Below are 21056 nucleotides of genomic sequence, written 5' to 3' on the forward strand. Positions count from 1 at the left end.
TGTTTAAACTTAACAATGCACACAAGGCCTTTCAAATCTGGTCCCTGTTAAATACTAAATCATTCTCTCTTATTCCTATCCTCAGCCTGTCATATGCAAACCATAATGAACTAATTGCCCGTCCTCAGACTTCCTATGGTGTTCTGCATATGCTGTTCTGCCTGCCTGCAAACCCTCTCCCTTCTAAACTCTTCTTCCCACCATACACATACTTGCTTAGATCAACAGATAGTTTTGTTTAACTTCTTCTTTTGGGTATCATCACTTCTAAGCCTTTCTGACTCCAAGACTGGTTTGGTGTACCCCAACTAGGTCCTTAGCATTCCATACCTACCTATTTTACCCTTTAGATGTTAATCTCACTCATAACTGCTTGATTGTCTTTAGACTGTAAGTTCCTTGAGAAGAGTACTGTGCCTTGTGCACCACTATATCCCTAATGATTAACACAGTGACAGGCACATAGTAGACTTCAGTCATTATCTGGTGAATAAATTACTGGTACACAGTGCTTGCACACCCTTTCAATGAACTGTATATAGAAGGTAAATGCTACACCTAACCAATCAAGTCACCAGTTTTTACAGCCCTTTAATGGAGAAGGGATTTCTTATTTTCTACTATGTATCCTATGAAAGGAATGATCTGAAAACAAATACACCACATTTTGCAAAATGCAAGTAATCTTAAGTAAGACTAATTTGACTGTTATGTTTTAGAAGAACCTGTAGATTACACTGACAAAATTCTTAACACGTAGTGAAAAGAGACAATAAAAGGAGTTTTTTTTATTCAAAGGTATAACTGGATAAGTAGATTTGTTTACAACCATTCTTGTGAAATACTTTTTAAAAAAATATGACCAACTTCTTTGCAAAGAGCAGACACATACCTCAACTATGATGACCTAATTTTTGGTGGATAATGTACATGATTACGCAGAAATAGGCAAGCTCACACTGGTAGATTAACTATCAAATACTCAGTCAAAACTCCGTTTGTGGCCCCCGCTTCTTGATCGATTTCTATTCCCACTTCGTCTTCTACCATCCTGTCGACTGCCTGACCGACTTCCCTGTCGACTCTGTCTACCTGACCGGCCACCAGATCGACCACCTGACCGGCCCAACCGGCCGGACCGGCCACTTGACCAGCCACTCCTCTGCCTGGAGTTAGAAGATGTGTTTCCATCATAATATTCTTCAATTTCAGGTAACTTGGCTGGCAATGAAAGTATCCAGTCTGAATCATGCCACTCTGCCTGTTGGGGGAATTTAGACGATTAATATAAATGCAAAACGGAAACCATAAGCAAGCATATGAGTACAGGAGATTCTTTTTTAACACCCATCCTCTATTAGCTAAAGGCCATCTATCCATTTAAATTCAAAGTATTGAAACAAAACTGAAAACCAGAAAACAAAAACATATTCAAAGCTCATTAACTAAAGTTCCTAAATTTTAGTCTTAGGAGAAACTCTCAGGCTCATTTTGAAGCTCATAATTTCATACTCAGTTTATACAGAGCACACTCAGTTTATACAGAGCACACTGGGGTGCCTGGGTGGCTCAGTTGGTTGAGCAACTGACTCTTGATTTCAGCTCATGTCGTCATCTCAGAATTATGAGATGAAGCCCTGCATCAGGCTCCGCGCTCCGTGGGAAGTCTGCTTGAAATTCTCTCTAGGGGCGCCTGGGTGGCACAGCGGTTAAGCTTCTGCCTTCGGCTCAGGGCATGATCCCGGCGTTATGGGATCGAGCCCCACGTCAGGCTCCTCCTCTATGAGCCTGCTTCTTCCTCTCCCACTCCCCCTGCTTGTGTTCCCTCTCTCGCTGGCTGTCTCTATCTCTGTCAAATAAATAAATAAAATCTTAAAAAAAAAAAAAAAAGAAATTCTCTCACTCTCTTCCTTTGCTCTTCCCCCTCACTCTCACACGCTCTCTCTCAAATAATTTTTAAAAAATTAAAATTAAAAAAATAAAAGACAGCACTGATTTCTTGGCATGAAACAAGTAGGCCATTAATAAGCAGTGCACTGCTTTCAGTGGGTATATTGACAGAAGCAAGAAGTGAGAGCTAATGATGGAGACTAAAAATCTGTCAACACAGCTGAAGACGAAAATACGTAGCCACTGGAAATAATTTGGTGTTGGAGTAAACAGCTCAAGATTATGCAAATCAGCAGTTCATAACAGCATCACTATGTTATATCCTGCTACATTAACTATTATTCATTGTGATCATGAGTTGCCAAGGAAAGTGAATATTAAAATACCCTGTTGAGGGGCGCCTGGGTGGCTCAGTTGGTTAAGCTACCAACTCTTGATTTCGGCTCAGGTCATGGTCTCAGAGTCGTGAGATCGAGCCCCAAGCTGGGCTCCGCACTCGACGGGAGTCTGCTTGAGGATTCTCTCTCCCTCGTCCTCTGCCCCTCCCCCTGCTCGCACGCTCTCTCTAATACATAAATAAATCTTAAAAAAAAAAAAAGTGTCCCTAATAGTTAGGCATATGGAAATATTTATTGTTGAAATGATAGAATACCTACAATTTGTTTCAAAAGAATGCATACAACTCTTAAACCCCTTCATCTATTTCACCCAACCTACCACCCACCTCCCTCTGGCAACTACTAGTTTGCCTCTGTATTTAAAAATCTATTCTGTCTTTTTTTCTTTGTTCATTTGTTTTGTTTCTTAAATTCCATGTATGAGTGAAGTCATATGATATTTGTTTTCTTTGTCTTAATCCTACTTTGTGTAAAACAAAAAATTATAAAAATTTATTTAAGCACACTGGGTATAATACGGAAGTGTTGAATCACTGTGTTGTACACCTGAAACTAATGTAACACTGTATGTTAACTATACTGGAATTTTAAAGGTTATTTAAGCATTAAATAAGCAACTGTTGCCACTTTCTCCTAGTATAATATGGAAGAAAAAGAGAGGAAGCTGAGTTTGAAAAAAAAAAAAAAAGAATACATGCAGGAGAAGGAGAGTGGGAAAATGGGTGGAAGTGACATGAAACCATGAAACAAACTGGCCATGAGCTGATCATTGTTGAAGCTGGGTGATGGGTACATGAATATTCATTATGCAATTCTATTTTTTATATTTGAAATTATTTATAATAAACATGTTTTAAATTATGACATAGACATATTACATTAAGGAATGTGAATTGATTTATGCATCACATTGATACTGTCACTTTTTAAAAATTCCTATTTTTTAGAGAAACATACTCAATTATTTAACAGATAAAATTTAAAAAATACCTGTAACCTTTCTGACTCAGTTGTGGGAACATCAAAGCAAACACCCTAAAAGCAAAATGAAAACATTTTTATTCAAATGCATATAAGTTGATTTTTTACCAATACACCAAAACTTGCTGGTAATTTTATAGTAGGTAAAAAAAAAAAAAAAAAAAAAAAAAAAAGATAGGATGTGCCCCATGAATGTTCATAAGATTAAAACAGCTAACATATACTAATGCATGACATAGAGTGGCTGCTTATTTTATTTTCTAAACCCGAAAAGTAAACACAATATCTAACAGGAATCTACTACTACCACTAAGAATCTAGAGTATTCTCTAGAACAGTTCTTGTAGACACTGTAATGTTTAATGTATAAATTCCTTGAAAAATTTAGTGCCGAAAAGTTTCTATCCTGAAGAGCTGCAGTGTTTGTCAAATAATAAGAATGATATAACCCAAGATGTTTCTTCTTTGGTCCTGGTTGCCAATAAATTAAAAGTTAATTTAATTCTCAAGTACGGCAATTAGTTTGGCCTAAGGATCTTGTTATGTTTTTCCCTCCCCTCCACATTTTTTCTGAATGCATATATTTGTCTCATATTTGCCACAAAAGTTTTTTGATGGTAATAGTAAGCTTTGAGAGAAAGGATTTTTTCTAATAAACAATGAAGATAACAAATTCTAGGCTAGAACAAACCTATGTAGTAAAGTTAGATGAATAAATATAACGTCTTTTTTCAAACCATTAAAGAAACAGTCACTAAGATTAGAGATGGTTTTAACTTTGCTATTTCAAAAATGTATTCAAGACTAATTTACTTAATTACCCTCATTAACAACCAATAACAAGACATTTAGAAGCCAATATTGAGTATTCTCTAAATAATAAAGCTGTTTAGCCATTGAAATCAAAAGTTACTTAGTCATAAAATAATACACCACACACAACCACACAAAATATATATTCAAGAGCAGAAACTTAGATAACATGCTTATTACACGAACTACACAGGATGATTTACAGCTTTCTAGAGGAACAGGTTATTTCTATAACTCCCCAAATTTACAACTGGAAACAAACTATCACGCAGAGAAATCTGTATTATTCATCCCATTAGATTTCAAAAAAAGAAAGAAAGAACAAAATCTGCTAGTCTTTAGAGACATTTACAGTAGTTGATTGAAAAGCCTTTTACTTGGCTAGAAAAACCTACCATATTTCCTTTTAGGAGGCACATTCTGGTAATTTGGGACACAGCATTACTACTCAGTTTTCTGTTAAGTTCTTTCCATGCACAGCTGATATCCTGTATTTCTTCTGGGCTTTCCAGAGTCATGGTGACAAACCCCTTAAGAAATAAAAGTCACATTATCTCTGGAAAAACAGTAGCAGCAGCAGGACAATGAAGTTCTAACTCTGCAGCCATGACTTCACTGTATATTTCTCACAAGTCATCAGTGTAACATGAACGCTAAAATAGTAACTTTTTTTTAAATGAAGATTTTATTTATTTATTTGTCAGAGAGAGAGAGAGTGTGTGAGAGAGCACAAGCAGGGGGAGCAGTAGGCAGAGGGAGAAGCAGGGTCCCCACTGAGCAAGGAGCCCAATGTGGGGCTTGATCCCAGGACCCCAGGATCATGACCTGAGCCGAAGGCAGACACTTTAACCAACTAAGTCACCCAGGCATCCCCAAAATAACTTCTTTAAAACTATATTAATAGAAGACTAATGTTTACAGATCACTGAATCATTTTTCTTTGTATTTCTGTAAAGACTACATATTTAATTCTAACCGTCATGCTTGAACAGATAATTAAACTAGAGCATCAGAGAAAAGATAAAGTAGTGAAGAATTAAGGACATGCTGAAAGAGTCAAAGTTAGCCTGAAGTGGAAAAACAAGAAGACATAAATCTCTTCACACTTTTGAAGGACTGCTACATATTCAAAAATTACTTTTCCTGTAAAACTTCACTGGACAGCAAAAAGATCAACATGAAGAAGATACAGGAAGGGATTCATCTAATAATTTTGTTTAAGTTAGCTCTACCACCCAACATGGGGCTTGAATTCACAACCCAAGATTAAGAGTCAGTCACATGCTTTACTGACTGAGCCAGCCAGGAGCCCCTCATCTAACAACTATCTACTGAGTGTCTTCTATGCATGTGCCAGAGACTATAGTAAGTGCTACAGATTCAGCAATAAATAGTCCTTTCTCTCACGCAGGTTACATTCTAGTGTTGGGGGTGGGGACAAGGTGGAGTAGACAGTAAACAAATAAGCAAATATGTAAAATGCCAGATAGTAATAAGCATCTTAAGGAAAAATAAAGCAAGGCAAGGGAATAGAGACTAAGGAAAAGGGAAGCTATTTTAGATAGTGATCGGGAAAGACTATATGGTGATATTTGAAGAGAGACGTAAATAAAGGGGAGGAGGAAGCCATGTGGTAAAAAGAATGAACATCTGAAGCACTGCGAGTGCAAAGGCCCTGTGCAGAGTAGGTTTATGTTCGAGTAACAAGTCAGTCAGGGTAGCTGAGACAAGCAAGGACAGAGTGATGAGATGTCAAAGAAGTACTAAGGGGAACACCCTGTAGGACATTTGTGGTAAAGACTTGGATTTTGGTTTAACTATAAAAGAAATTTCAAACCCACTAATACAGTTTCTAATATACTTAAGAAGTTAGATGACCCATTTGTCAAAGAGGGATTCCTTTATTAGATAAGGGCTGGGAATAAATGATCTCTTAGGTACTTCTTAGCTCTAAAGGCTAACTTAATATGTTCCTAAAGGGTATGGCTTAAGTATTTTCTCAAGAAGTATTTGGTGGGCACCTGGGTGGCTCAGTCAGCTAAGCGTCTAGCCTCAGCTCAGGTCATGGTTCTCAGGGTCCTGGGACTGAGCCCAGCGTCCGGCTCCCTGATCAGTGGGGTGTCTGCTTCTCCCTCTGCCTCTCCCCCTGGCTGTGCTTTCTCTCTTGCTCACTCTCTTTCAAATAAATAAATAAAATCTTAAAAAAAAAAAAAAAAAGAAGCATTTGGTAGGTTATTAGGGAAAGGGTATTTGCTCACCGCTAAAGCATTACCCCACAAATTACTAATTAGAGAGTAAAAAATACCTTTACAATGGGAACATAAGGCAGTTTCCATTGTAAACACGTGATCAGACTAAGCATTATTAGTACTAGAATAATCCGACATTATATGCCTCCTGATGTGATATAGTATGAAATATATAATATCACCCATAGGGTACTTTAGCCAAAACTGTTTAACCTGAATATAAAATCAAGCTTTGACTTTACTTCCAGTTTACAGCAAAGGCTGAATAAAGGCAAAAGTTAAATGATGTATGAAGAAAATAAAACCAGAAAAATGCAGGTAAGATTCTAGACTCTGATCTAGACAACTAATCTACACTCTTCAAAAAATTAATAAAATTAATAAAAATGATGGGAAAACAGTTCCAGATTTAGAGAAACATAACACCAAATGTAACATACGAACTTGAATTGGATCCTGATGCTTTTTCTGTTTTTTGGATTTTATTTATTCTAGAGAGAGAGAAAGAGCACACGCACAAGTGCATGCATGGGGGCAGCAGCAGAAGGAGAGAGGCAGACTCCATGCTGAGTGCATAGTTCAACATGGGGCTCAATCTCACAACCCTGAGGATCCAGATGTTTTCTAAAGATACACAGTGTGAGGGGAGCCTGGGTGGCCCAGTCTGTTAAGCATCTGCCTTCGGCTCAGGTCATAATGTCAGGGTCCTGGGACTGAGCCCCACATTGGGCTCCCTGCTCAGTGAGGAGTCTGCTTCTCCTTTCCCTCTTCCCCAGTTCATGCTCTCTCTCTCACATAAATAAAATCTTTAAAAAAATTAAAATAAAATAAATGAAAAATAAAGCTACACTGTAGAGGGGGGAGGCATCTGGGTGGCTTAGTCGGTTAAGGCACCTGACTCTAGGTTTCAGCTCAGGCCCTGGTCTCAGGGTCGTGGGATGGAGCCCTGCATCAGGCTCTGCTCTGGGTGTGGAGCCTGCTTGGGATTCTCCCTCTCCCTCTCCCCCAATGCTGGAGCTCTCTTTCTCTCAAAAAAAAAAAAAAGAAAAAGAAAAAAGATAGACGGGGGGGGGGGGCGGGGGGGGAGAGTTGGGACACGTGAAGTCATCCCCAGTAAACTGACATTTGACTAAACCATTAACACTTGCCAGATGGAAAACATGAGACACCCCAGATGTACTCATTTATACGATACCAAATCGTCACATGCAAGTTTACCTGCCCTGACCTTCTTGTTCTTCTCTTCCCCCAACTCTCCCTCTTTCTCTCAATCTCTCTGTCCCCACCCAGGCATCGGAGAGCTTTCTTCTGAGAGGTCCTGTCATCCACGGACTCTGCTCACTTATACCCTGATGACTGATAAATCTTTGAACTACTTGCAACCAATGGGTCTGGAGTGGTTTGTTTTGACATCTGATACTGTCCCAGCAGGGCGGTAGGTCAGATGGCGTCACACTACACACACACACCCCACCCTCACACACATAGCCCCTTCACATACACAGGCAATCCTTACTTTGCATGGCACTGTGTTACATGCACAGAATCTATGCTTTGATTTGCATGGTTCCATGGCAACTGATAAAATAAAGAACAGGGTCTGCTGTGTAAGTTTCAGTTAACAGTACTGTGCAAAGTCTCCTGTTTTACTCTCCAGATAGATGGATTATCTACAGTTCAATTTTTATCTTTTCTCAACCATACATGGTTTTCTCACAGATTTCTACCTTATCAGAGGTGATCAAAGATCGCGGTTCAAAACTTGATGCACCAGAGATGTGGGCTAATGCTGCAGCCAATGCATCCACCGCCCCTTTCTCTTCTATCAATCTTTGAGCTGATGGTCGGAAAAAATCAACAGCAGCATAAGAAACGGAAGCCAGAGACCTATGGTTTAAAAATAGTAAATTTTCTTGGTCAAGACAAAGGTAAAAAATCAAAGGTAAGAGAATGAATGGGAAAAGAAAGAGCAACGTTTTCGTATTTTAACATAACTAAAAGTCTGCTGGTAAAATTGGTGATTAAGTTTTCTGATATTTGAACTAGGAGAGCTTAAAGATGAATAGCCTAATACAAAAGAAAAACTTATTCAGCAAGGTCAGAAAGCATACCTGATGGCATCCATGCTTTTAGACTTAACTAAATCCATTGTAGAAGGAACACCTACACGTTTAAAAGTAATTCCCTGAAAATGAAAGAATTACATTAAAGAAAAATGGAAGGCTTTACACTTAATTCCTAAATTCATATAGTTTGTTGAATTTCCATTTCTTGGACTTAAGAGTTCCAAGCCCCAGTAGATCAAAAGACCTGCTTTTTCTAATAAATCATCAATTACAAATTCTAGGAAGAGAAAAGAAAATTTAATTGCCCTTAGTTACAGTCATGAAGTTTCACTTGCAAAATAAAGCTGATTCCAAAAAAGGAAAAAAGATGCTGATCACCTCTATCAACTTTTTTTTATTACCCTCTCATTTTACAAAGTAGATGAAATAGTGTTTAAAAACACACATCACGAAAATAGGAAAAATGTAAAATACCACACAAAAAAATACAGGCCACAAAAAATGTATACAATTTCTTACAGAAACTGGCCATCCCATTACTCAATATAATCTTAGCAAATACACCAAGACTGTGGCACAGTCACCCCTTTACAATGCTGGACTATGAGATATTGAAATCACAATGCACCTCTGATTTTAGAATCAAGGGAGAAACTCAAGGGAAAAATGAGAAAGTCAGCTCTTCTGTCTTCACAATAAAAGCTGTATCAAAACAAAGTCTTGCAGCTCATATAAATTTAGCTCTCGACATGCTTCACATCCAAATGTAGCTTAAACTGAGAAAAGTTATAAGCATCTATTTGTGAGAACAAATATAAAAAGAGCTCTTTTCTAAGGCACCATTTAGATAATAAGCCTGAAATAATTTAACTCTACTTACTGCTTTTTGTTCCACATATCTTAGTTGACCTCTTTCTCTGGGTTGATAAAAACATATGCAAATCCCTGTCCGGCCAGCTCTACCTGTGCGTCCAGAACGATGAATATAGGACTCAACATCCTGAAAATAAAAAAGGCAATGCTTTTTTTAAAAAATCTGGTCAAAAAAACCCCAAAAAACTGGCAAGTTACACAGTCATTCCAAAATCAAATAATAATGCTAAAAACACCAAACTACTACTACCAATAACATTTTTATTTCAATCCTGTTGCTCTTTCAACATCCCAAAGAACTTTTATGCTGAATTTCTGGATAAAAGGAGTAGGATTTAAAATCTTTTTATCCACCTCATCCTAGGGCTCTTCTTATGACAACTTTTTATAATCCCTTTGCATGATTCCATGCTTCAAATCCAAATAAAGAAGTTAATCATTTGCTAAGAAATCAGATTCTGACCAATTTAACACTGCGTTAAAAAAAAAAAAAAGGCTAACAGCAAGAACAGATACTGTATTTTTCACATCCCAAGCAATATCTTATACATAAAATGGCAATTTACACAGCTGTTCTTATATTCCCTAAATAAAATCTCATTTCTTACCTGGGGAGGAGAACTTTGAATCACCAGGTCAACCTCAGGAATGTCCAAACCACGGGCAGCCACATTGGTTGCCACCAAAACTTTAAAACTACCTTCTCTGAAGCCTTTCAGTGTAATTTCTCTTTGTGATTGTGCAATGTCGCCATGTAAACACTGGGCATTCTATTTGAAGAAAGGGAAAAATTAAGTGTACAACTCACACGTGCAGTCGATAGCACCCTAACAGCATGTAGTCTGTGCTCTTTTCTTCGTTGTTTTTTAATCTTCTTCTTCTTTTTAAGTAATCTCTACACCCAACGTGGAGCTCAAACTCATGACCTCAAGATCAAGAGTCAGATGCTCCACTGACTGAGCCAGCCAAGTGCCCCAATGTTCTTATTTTCTGATAATTATAGTAATGCATGCTTATTGTTCAAAAAGACCAAACAATACAGAAAATATTTAACAAAGGAGCGCCTGGGTGGCTCAGTCGGTTAAGGATCTGCCTTCGGCTCAGGTCATGATCTCAGGGTCCTGGGATCAAGCCCCATGTCAGGCTCCCTGCTCAGCAGGGACTCTGCTTCTCTGTCTCCCTCTGCTGCTCCCCCTGCTTGTGCACGCGTGTGCTCTCTCTCTCAAATAAATAAAATCTTAAAAAAAAAAAAATTAACACAAAATATAAAAGCTTCTCTTAATACCAGCCTCCTAATAATTCACTAACAGTTTGGTGAATATTCCTCCAGATACTTTTTTTAAAAACACACATACAGGAGCACCAGAGTGGCTCAGTGGGTTAAGCCTTGGCTCAGGTCATGATCTCAGGGTCCTGGGATTGAGCCCCACGTCGGGCTCCCTGCTCAGCGGGGAGTCTGCTTCTCTCCCTCCCTCTGCCCCTTCCCCTGCTCATGCTCTCTATTTTTCTCTCTTTCAAATAAATAAATAAATAAATAAATAAATCTTAAAAAAAAAAAACCCACACATACACACAACCCACATGTAACAGCATACACTATAATTTTATGTATTTACCTATAAAATGAGATTATACTACATAATCACTGTTTTGAAACCTGTTTTACAAATTATCTTAGCCATTTTCCACATTTATAGATATAACTCTACTTCGTTTTTTAAAACTGTATATGATTTCATCATATGACGTAGTACCATTTATTTTAACAATATCCTATTGATGACCATCTGGGTCACATCCAAGTTTTCACCTTTAGAAACAATACTACAATGAAGAACGTTGTACTTTTATCTCTGGACCCCTCGGTATATGTGTATTTCAGTAGGACGCATATCTAGAAGGTGAATTTCTAGGTCAAAAATTATGAACATTTAACATTTTAATAGCTATTGCAAAATTGTTGCAAAAAGAGGTTCTGGGGGTGGGTGGCACCTGGCTGGCTCAGTGGGAAGAGGAAGCAACTCAATCTTGGGGTCATGAGTTCGAGCCCCACATTGAGTATAGAGATTACTTAAATAAATACATACATAAACTTAAAAAAAAAAAGGTTGTACCCATTTATTCTTCAACATTTGTGAGTCTTTATTTTATCATACCCTACCAACCCTGTGTATTATGAATCATTATAATCTCTGTAAATCTAATAGGCAAAAATGATTTCCCAATGTTGTTTTAATTTACATTTCTGTAATATTTAGTGAAGTTGAACCTATTTTTATACAATTTATATATTATCTTCTATTTGTACTGAAAATAATTTTTCTATTACAAACGAATTTTAAGGGTGCCTGGGTGGCTCAGTCAGTTAGGTGTCTGACTCTTAGTTTTGGCTCAGGTCATGATCTCATGGGTCACGGGGAGCCTGCATGAGGAGTCTCTCCCTCTGCCCCTCACCCCATTCGTACTCAGGCTTGCTCTCTCTAAAATACATCTTTAAAAAAAAAAAAAGGAAAGAAATGGACCATTTTAAACCATGGGAGGCAGAATCCAAAAATAGTTTGTAGTAAACTGAATAGCAAATGGTAAGGAAGAAAAGTCAAGAGTGATGTGTAGATTTCTGGCTTAGTTTATGGGTAGATGTACCATTTAACAATAGGGAATGTTGGAGACAGAGTGGGCACAGGAAAATAGAAAAGAATAAATTCAATTTTAGGGACCCTAATAACGGGTTGGGGTGTCTGTGGCCAAAAGGATAAACACAGGTCTAGATTCTGGAGACAGAGCTAACCTGGAAAAAGATTTAGACATTATCAGCATATGTATAGGAGCCATAGGAGTGATTAGTTATACACATCTGTATACCTATATTTCTTTCTTTTTTTTTTTTTAAAGATTTTATTTATTTATCTGACGGAGAGAGAGACAGCCAGCGAGACAGGGAACACAAGCAGGGGGGGTGGGAGAGGAAGAAGCAGGCTCCTAGCAGAGGAGCCTGATGTGGGGCTCGATCCCAGAACGCCGGGATCACGCCCTGAGCCAAAGGCAGACGCTTAACGACTGCGCCACCCAGGCGCCCCTATATTTCTTTATTTCTATACTTACTTGTCTGCTTGCTTTAAGAAAAGGATTGTGCTAAATGCTTTAAATAAATGATTTCACATAAACCTTAAAAGTAGAAAAAATTTATTTTTAATATCACTTTTAATCTTATTTATTTATTTATTTAGAGAGCATGTGAGCAGAGTGGGGAGGGACAGAGAGAGAGCACGAGAATCCCAAACAGGGATTCTGTGGAGCCTGACATGGGGCTTGATCCTACCACCGAGATCATGACCTGAGTTGAAATCAAGAGTCAGACGCTTAACTGACTGAGCCACCCAGGTGCCCCATTAATATCACTTTTTAAAAGGAAACGTGGGCAAAAAAACATGAACTGACTTATTCGAGGTTACACAGCCAGTAAGTAATACAAGTGGGATTTAAACCCTAATCTGACTCCAAAGTCTGTGATATTAATCACTAGGCTCAGGAAGAATATATCAAGTGAGAAGAAACAAGTACAGACATTAGATCCGTGAGAAATGCCAATATTTAAAGGATGAACAAGAATACAAAAAGACCCCAACAAAACTGAGAAAGGTTACAACCCAAGTTAAGAGAAATGTTCCAGAAAGGAAACATTACTGCCTTACTGTTTTTTTTTAAGTCACAAACAAACATACTTTAAAATATTGGACAGTTTTTCATTGTGAAGTTTTCAAATTCACTTTAAAAAATTTTTTAATTTAAATTCAATTAATTAACAAATAATGTATTATTAGTTTCAGAGGTAGAGGTCAGTGATTCATCAGTCTTATACAACACCCAGTGCTCATTACATCACGTGCCCTCCCCAATGTCCATCACCCAATTACCCCATCCCCCTGACCCCTCAAATTCACTTTTAAAAAATTTGATTTAACACTGATTTTTTATTTGATAATTAGTCCTAAGAAGGGACGTAATACATTTATAATACCAGTGATGGTTTCCAGGTCTCCAGCTTATGAGTAAATTATTTTCCAAAAGTTTGTGTGCATGCATGCATGGGTGTGTGTATGTATCTGTGTGACTGTTTAGAATTAATAAAGCATTGTTCTGGTAAAACCTGACCTTAAGAAAAAAAATTAAAATTTAAAAATAAAAAAAAGGAACTAACCACTAAAGTTCCCCCATTAGGCCCTAAAATCCCATATCGCCTATAATGATATGCTACTACTACTTTTTACCTAAAGAGTAAACCAGCAGAGGAGAAACTGAATTGCTCTCAACCATAGAAGCTGGTTAGCATCCAGTAAGAGGGGAATCCTCACCCTGCCTCTGTAGCAAGGCAACTCCTCCCTATGAGATAAAACAATAGCTTCTGCAACACTTTTGCCGAGTGTTCTAAAGCAATAACAGGAAAGGTAAATCAACTACCCTCAATCACTTTCACTACTTAGCAACCATCGTCCATGTATACTGTATATAAAGCTGAAACTATACAGTTAGTTAAAATGATACTGGGGAAGATGTTGACAGCATAGTCTTTGAATCTCCAGTTCCCATATAAAAATAGAGCAATTAGGATAACAAACCTAAAAATCCAAAGACATCTATGACAAAGGTAAGAGACAAGTATTTTCATGATTTCCAAACATGAGCAGGTAGGGACAAGACCTGTATACATAGGGTGGGGGGAGATGTGCTGGTCCTAAGACCAGATACTCCCCAGAAAGCATAACGGACCAATTTGAAGATAGCAGCTGAATCCAGGAGAGTTTTTGTACACTGAAGGGCGATTGTGAGGATCCAGAGGTAAGGTGTGAAAGAGGCTGGAGCAGCCTGGACCCTTTATGAACTTTCAAAATTTACAAGTCAATGCTCCTTTGCCAGGACAAAGGCCCACAGTAAGGAGAAAGGGTTGGACCTAGGATCCAAACTGAGGAGGCCAGGGAATCACAGAAGCAAAGGAAGAGAAGATCCAGACAAAAATGAGGGAAAAGACAGCCAGAGCTCAAAAGTGGAAGATCCTTTTTCCCTTTTAACAGCTTTATTGAGATATAATTTACACACCAAACAATAACAGAAGAAACAGCTCTAGAGCTGTGAAGCTTGAAAACTATTCTGACTCATGCCTCCCCATTTAAAGTTCATAAAGATTAATTTCCCCCAAGGGGTGCCTGGCTGGCTCAGTCAATAGAACATGTGACTCTCGATCATAGTGTGAGTTTGAGCCCCACGTTGGGCGTAGAGATTACCTAAAAACAAAATCTTTTTTTTCTTAAAGATTTTATTTATTTATTTGACAAAGAGAGACAGGAGAGCACAAGCAGGGGGAGTGGCAGACGGAGAGGGAGAAGCAGGCCCCCTGCTGAGCAGGGAGCCCGATGTGGGTCTCAATTCTGGATCCTGGGATAGTGACCTGAGGGGAAGGCTGACCTGAGGGGAAGGCAGTCACTTAACCGACTAAGCCACCCAGGCGCCCCCAAAATCTTTAAAAAACATTAATTTCACCTAAAAATGAGCAACAGTAAGGATCACAGTTCCTAACACCAAAAACAAACAAATAATCCAATTAAAAAATGGGCAGAAGACATGAACAGACATTCCTCTAAAGACGACTTATAGAGATGGTCAACAGACACATGAAAAGATGCTTAATATCACTTACCACCAGGGAAATGCAAATCAAAACTACAATGAAATATCACCTTACACTGTCAGAATATCTAAAATCAAAAACACAAGCAACAGCAGGTGTTGGCAAGGATGCAGAGAAAAAGGAACCCTCATGTACTGTTGGTAGGAATGCAAACTGGCAGAGCCATTGTAGAAAACAGTATGGAGGTTCCTTGAAAAGTTAAAAATAGAGGCTACCTAAACTACCCTAAGATCCAGTAATTGCACTACTGGATATTTACCCTCAAAATACAAAACACTGTATCAAAGGGATACGTGCATCCCTGTGTTTATTACAACACTATTTTTTTTTTTTTAAGATTTTATTTATTTATTCGACAGAGATAGAGACAGCCAGCGAGAGAGGGAACACAAGCAGGGGGAGTGGGAGAGGAAGAAGCAGACTCATAGCGGAGGAGCCTGATGTGGGGCTCGATCCCAGAACGCTGGGACCACGCCCTGAGCCGAAGGCAGACGCTTAACCGCTGTGCCACCCAGGCGCCCCTTATTACAACACTATTTACAACAGCTAAACTATGGAAGGAGCCCAAGTATCCATTGACAGATGAATGGATAAAGGAAATATGGTATGCACATACAATGGAATATTATTCAGCTATAAAAAAAGAATGAAATCTTGCCATTTGCAACGCGGATGGAGCTAGAGAGTATGACGCTAAGTGAAATGAGTCAGAGAAGGACAAATACCGTACGATTTTACCCCTATGTGGAATTTAAGAAAACAAATGAACGAAGAAAAAAGAACAAAAAAGGGAGAAAGATAAACCAAGAAACAGACTCTTAACTACAGAGAACAAACAGATGATTACCAGAGGGGAGGAGAGTTGGGGGAGGGGTGAAATAGGTGACGGCGATTAAAGATGCTCATCATCATGAGGCCTAAGTAATGTACAGAATTGGTGACTCACTATACTGTACACCTGGAAATAATATAACACTGTATGTTAACTATACTGGAATTAAGATTAAAAACTTAATAAAAGAAAGACCACAGCTGAATCCCACAAAAAGTAATTAGAAGAGGGAAAAAAGACTAAGCGGAATATCCCTACAAATCATAAAGGAACTCTAGAAAGGCATGCCCACAAAACAAATGGAAAGTATAGCATTGTATTTCTGAATAAGCTAAGAGAAATTTTTAAATGATATATGAAAGAACAAGAAAAATCAAAATGAGAAAAAAAAATGAGGTAAAATGACTCAACAAAGAAGTAGAAATAAAGATAAAGAGTCTTCACAAATGAAGACTTTACGGGAAGGAATACAAGACTGAGCAAACGTAAGAGTTAATGCCTTAAAAACAGGAAATCTTGAAAAGCTGAAATAAAGAGATGAAAAGGATTTGAGATAGTGACAAAGAAGAGAGGAAAAAAAAGAAACCAACATACATAGAGTCCCTAAAGAAAAAAAAAGCAATCAGACAAACCAAACACCAAAAAATTGAAAATCAAGAAAATTTTGCATTTGAAGCTACAGTGTACCCACAAAAAGGGACCAAGAACAATACAAAATACATTCTAATAAAACTACAGATTTAAAGATTTATTTATTTTAGAGAGAGAGAAAGAGTACCTGTGTGAGTGTGGGGAAGGGCAGAGGGAGAGAATCTTCAAGCAGACTCCCCGCTGAGTGCACAGCCTGATGTGGGGCTCGATCTCACAACCCATAAGATCATAACCTGAGCCAAAACCAAGAGTTGGACACTTAACCTGAGCCACCCAGGGGCCCCTGATTTTTAAAGAAAAATTTAAAAAGTCTTTTGCCTGAAGGCAAAATCTTGTAAGGAAAAAAAATCAGACTGGAATCAGACTTTTTACAGAATGCTTTACCCCAAAAACAATGGCAAAATACATTCAAAACCCTGAAGGAAAGAAAATATGAACCAAGAATTTTAATATCCAGCCAAATGATTTTCAGGTATAAACTTACAAACATGCTATTATCAACAGGCAATATTATTTCCCTAAGCCCTTCTTCAGGAATCTACTAGATAACAAGTCACAGACAACAAAAATGATTGGACACTGACATAAGAACTGATAGCATTACTATCAATGGGTGTTAATATCACAAAAAGAGAAAGAAATATGCATTATATACTCCTATGACATAGTTTTGCCCTAATTAAACAAACAAACCTGAATTTTCAGAAAATACAGAAGACAGTGGAACAAGTTAAATTATTCCTCAAGGAAGCAATACTCGAGCTTACAGAAACTTGATTCCTTATTAAAGAACAAAAAAGCTACTAGAAAAAAACAGATGAGAAAGGAATCCATATATTAAAGAGATTTAACGAAATCACACAATTTATGGATCTTATTTGGATCCAGAGTCAAGAGAAAAACTATAAAAGAAAAAACAATGCAATCATGAGGCAATTGACAATCTGAATACTAATTGACATCTGAAGATATTAATTATTGTTAATTTTTAAATGTGGTAACAGTAAGAGTTTAAAAAAAATTCTTTTCTTTTAGAGACACATACCCAAATATTTATGGATATAATAACATGTTATCTAGGGTTTGCATCAAAATAACTCAGGAGCAGGAAGTGAGTGGGCATGTGGATGAAATCAGGTAATTTTTGCAGCTGGAGAATGAATACGCAAGGGGTTCATTACACTGTCAACTTCTGTACATTTAAAATTTTCCACTATAAAAAGTTAAAAGAAAAAAGACATATGGACTTAGTATTCTGATCCATTCATTCAATAAATATTTGTGATTCATTTTATAACACAACTTGAAGATATTACCCTCACTTACCCATAGAGACTCATTTTGTTTCAACCTTTATATTTTCAAAATCACATGCAGTCTTAAAAAGCCTAGACATCTATCTTGACTTAAAAGATCATGACAGGCTAGCTATAACTTCCTTCTGAATTAGACACAATTCTAAAAATAACAATCTTGGAGTGCCTAGGTAGCTTGGTTAAGTGTCTGACTCTTGACCTCGGCTCAGGTCATGATCTCAGGGTTGTGAGATCAAGTGCCCCGCTGGGCTCCACACCGGGTATGGGGCCTGCTTGGGATTCTCTCTCTCCCTCTTCCTCTCTCCTTCCCTCTGCCCTGCCCCCCTTCTCTTAAAAAGAAAAAAAAAAAAAAAGGATTATCAAACCTAGTTCACAAAGGACAGTATTTTTGTTCAATGAGCATCCCTATAATATCAATTAGAGAAAGCATGAGAAAATTCTTACCTGTTTTATGTGTGGGTTCATGGCCATTTCAGTTACATTCTTTTTGGTCTCACAGAAAATAATAGCCCTCCCTTCAGATCCACTGTAGACTTGAAGGACGTCTCCAATAACTGCTGGCCTCTGAGACCAATGGCACTGGATAGCCAAATGCTTTGAGGAAAGAAAATACCAAGTATCTGTTTCATTAAAATTAGTGAAAAAGACTTCTTTTGTATATATTTTTTCTATCTGTTCAAGAATTGGCCTTTCTGGCATACAATGAGACAATTCTCCCCAACCCCACTTAAAAACAGTATACAAATGGCCATCAATAGGTGAAAGGATAAATAAACTATAGTATATTTATGCAATGTAATACTACTCAATAATTAAAGGGAACTAAAAAAACTAAAAGAATCAACTACCGATACATGCAACAATATGGATTAATCTCAAAACATATGCTAGGTAAATGAGGCCTAACAGAAAGAGAATACACACAGGATTCTATTTATATCAAGTTCTAGAATAGGGAAAACTAATCTATGGTAGAAAAATTTAGAACAAAGGCCTGGATGGCTCAGTCGGTTAAGCGGCCGACTCTTGATCTCAGCTCAGGTCTCAATCTCAGGGTTGTGAGTTTAAGCCACACACTTTTAAGTAGGCTCCACGCCCACTTAAAAAAAAAAAGAAAAAAGAAAAAAAATCAGAACAGTGGCTATCCCTGGATGGGGGACTTGACTGAACAGGGCCATGAGGGAAATTTCTGGGATGATGGTAATATTTCTATATTTGGGTAGGGGTTTGGGTGATACACATTACGAATTTGTCAAAATTAAACAAATATACTTAAAATTCTGGGTTTTTTGTATGTAAATCTTATCTTTTAAAAACTAATTATATGAACCTCAAAAATATACTAACCAAAAGAAGCCCAACACAAAGAAAGTCACATATTGTATGATTATATTTATATGAAGTATCCAAAATAGGTAAGTCTCTAGGGACAGAAAGCAGATTGGTGATGCCAGAGGCTAGGAAAAAGGGAGAATGGGGAGGAACTAACTGCTTCATTGTTATGGGGTTTCCTTTTAGTGTGATTAAGTGTTTTGAAGTAGAAAGAAGCCATGATTGCACAACATCATGCATGTCCAGACACTGAATTGTACATGTCATACAGTTTATTTTAATTATGTGAATTTTGCCTCGAAAATTTTGTAAATATTGAGCTCTAGTTAATAATATGCATGCTAAAATGCTTATGAGGACCTGTGCTCATTTCTGCAATACGAAAGGAATAAAAAAACAAGATGGATATAAGGATAGATAGATATATGATAAAACAAATATAGTGAAATATTAATGGCAGGATCTAGCTGGTGGCTATATGAGCTATATGAGTGTTCACTGAAAAACTCTTTTGACTTGGGGCACCTGGGTGGCTCAGTCAGTTAAGCATCCGCATTCGGCACAGGTCATGATCCCAGGGTCCTCGGATTGAGTCCTGCATCGGGATCCCTGCTTTTCCCTCTGCCTGCTGCTTCCCCTGCTTAAGCGCTCTCTCTCTCTCTCCGACAAATAACAAAATAAAATCTTTAAAAATAAAGAAATAAATAAAATTTAAAAAATAAAATATTTAAAACAATAATGTTGGGAAGGTGGATGAGGAGATGGGGTAACTGGGTGATGGGCTTTAAAAAGAGCTCTTGATGTAATGAGCACTGGGTGTTATATGCAACTGATGAATCTTTAAATTCTATCCCTGAAATTAATAATACAGTATATGTTAACTAAATTGATTTTTTTTTTTAAATCAGAGAGACAGCGTGAGCACAAGCAGGGGGACCAACAGGCAGAGGGAGAAGCAGGCTCCCCGTCCCCGCTGAGCAAGGAGCCTGATATGGACTCGATTCCAGGACCCTGGGATCATGACCTGAGCCGAAGGCAGCCGCTCAACAGGCTGAGCCACCCAGGTATCCCCTAAATTGATTTTAAATAATTTTTAAAATAATAATAAATAAAATGTAATAATGTTGGAGGAAAACTGATGTTGTATATTCTAAATCTGTGCATTTTAACAAATATCTCAAAAAACTGCTTTTAAAATGTAATACATACTAATTACAGAGCACCTGGAAAACAGAAAAGAACAAAGAAGAAAACAAAGAATCATTTGTATCACCTATAACAAAGTCTTGCTTCTTCCCCATTCTAAAAAAAAAACCCAAAAAACAAATAACAAGATTCTAAATCTGATCAAGCCTCACAATCCAACCACCAATTCACAGGAAAATGAAGGTAGAGGAATATGTTAACTGACACCACAGGGCTGCAAATCAGCAAAATTGAGACTGGGAAATTCATCGTTTGAAAAATGATTACTTCCTTTTAACAAAAAATTAGAAGAAAAAAGACAGAGGAACCTGTAGATTATAAAAGATTAAAGAGAAATATAAACCAATGGCAATTTACTTATTTTTTTTTAGTAGGTGGGGCTTGAAGTCACAACCCTGAGATCAAGACCTGAGCTGAAATTAAGAGTTGGACGCTTAAACTGACTGAGCCACCCAAGCACCCCAAACCAGTGGCAATTTAAAGATCTTACTTGGATCCAGACTGAAACTATTAAAAAAAAAAAAAAAAAAAGATAACTAGGATAATGTGGACACTAAAGTAAAGAACCACTGGGTGTTTCCAGCTGTGATCATAACTGTGGTTTTTGTTTTATTTTTTAAAGAATACTTATCCTTTAAAAAATATATACAACTACATGAAAATGAAATGATGACTAGATTGCTTCAAAGGTAGGAATGAAGAAGGTATGGGGGTTTAGAAAAGTTCATCATTAAAGCCTGGTGATGGGTACATCAGGTCCCCTATG

At 37.6% G+C, this 21056-nt stretch overlaps 1 protein-coding gene across 3 annotated transcripts in view; it reads right to left on the minus strand.

Annotated features, from left to right (window-relative positions):
* Positions 1 to 760: 760 nt before the first annotated feature.
* DDX50 (DExD-box helicase 50) overlaps positions 761 to 21056 on the minus strand; it is a 32102-nt gene continuing 11806 nt past the window's right edge. For all 3 annotated transcript variants that reach the window (XM_045783426.2, XM_045783427.2, XM_045783428.1), the window contains 8 exons: positions 18197 to 18346; positions 9879 to 10040; positions 9278 to 9397; positions 8443 to 8516; positions 8059 to 8218; positions 4478 to 4612; positions 3279 to 3323; positions 761 to 1261 (listed from right to left, as the gene is read on the minus strand). In XM_045783426.2, the coding sequence (XP_045639382.1) occupies positions 983 to 1261; positions 3279 to 3323; positions 4478 to 4612; positions 8059 to 8218; positions 8443 to 8516; positions 9278 to 9397; positions 9879 to 10040; positions 18197 to 18346 (1125 nt within the window). In that variant the 3' untranslated portion in view covers positions 761 to 982. The remainder of the gene's footprint in view (positions 1262 to 3278; positions 3324 to 4477; positions 4613 to 8058; positions 8219 to 8442; positions 8517 to 9277; positions 9398 to 9878; positions 10041 to 18196; positions 18347 to 21056) is intronic.

Source organism: Ursus americanus, chromosome 6 (genome assembly GCF_024610735.1).
Source record: "Ursus americanus isolate L20-20 chromosome 6, mUrsAme1.1.p, whole genome shotgun sequence".
Classification (NCBI taxonomy): Eukaryota; Metazoa; Chordata; class Mammalia; order Carnivora; family Ursidae; genus Ursus; species Ursus americanus.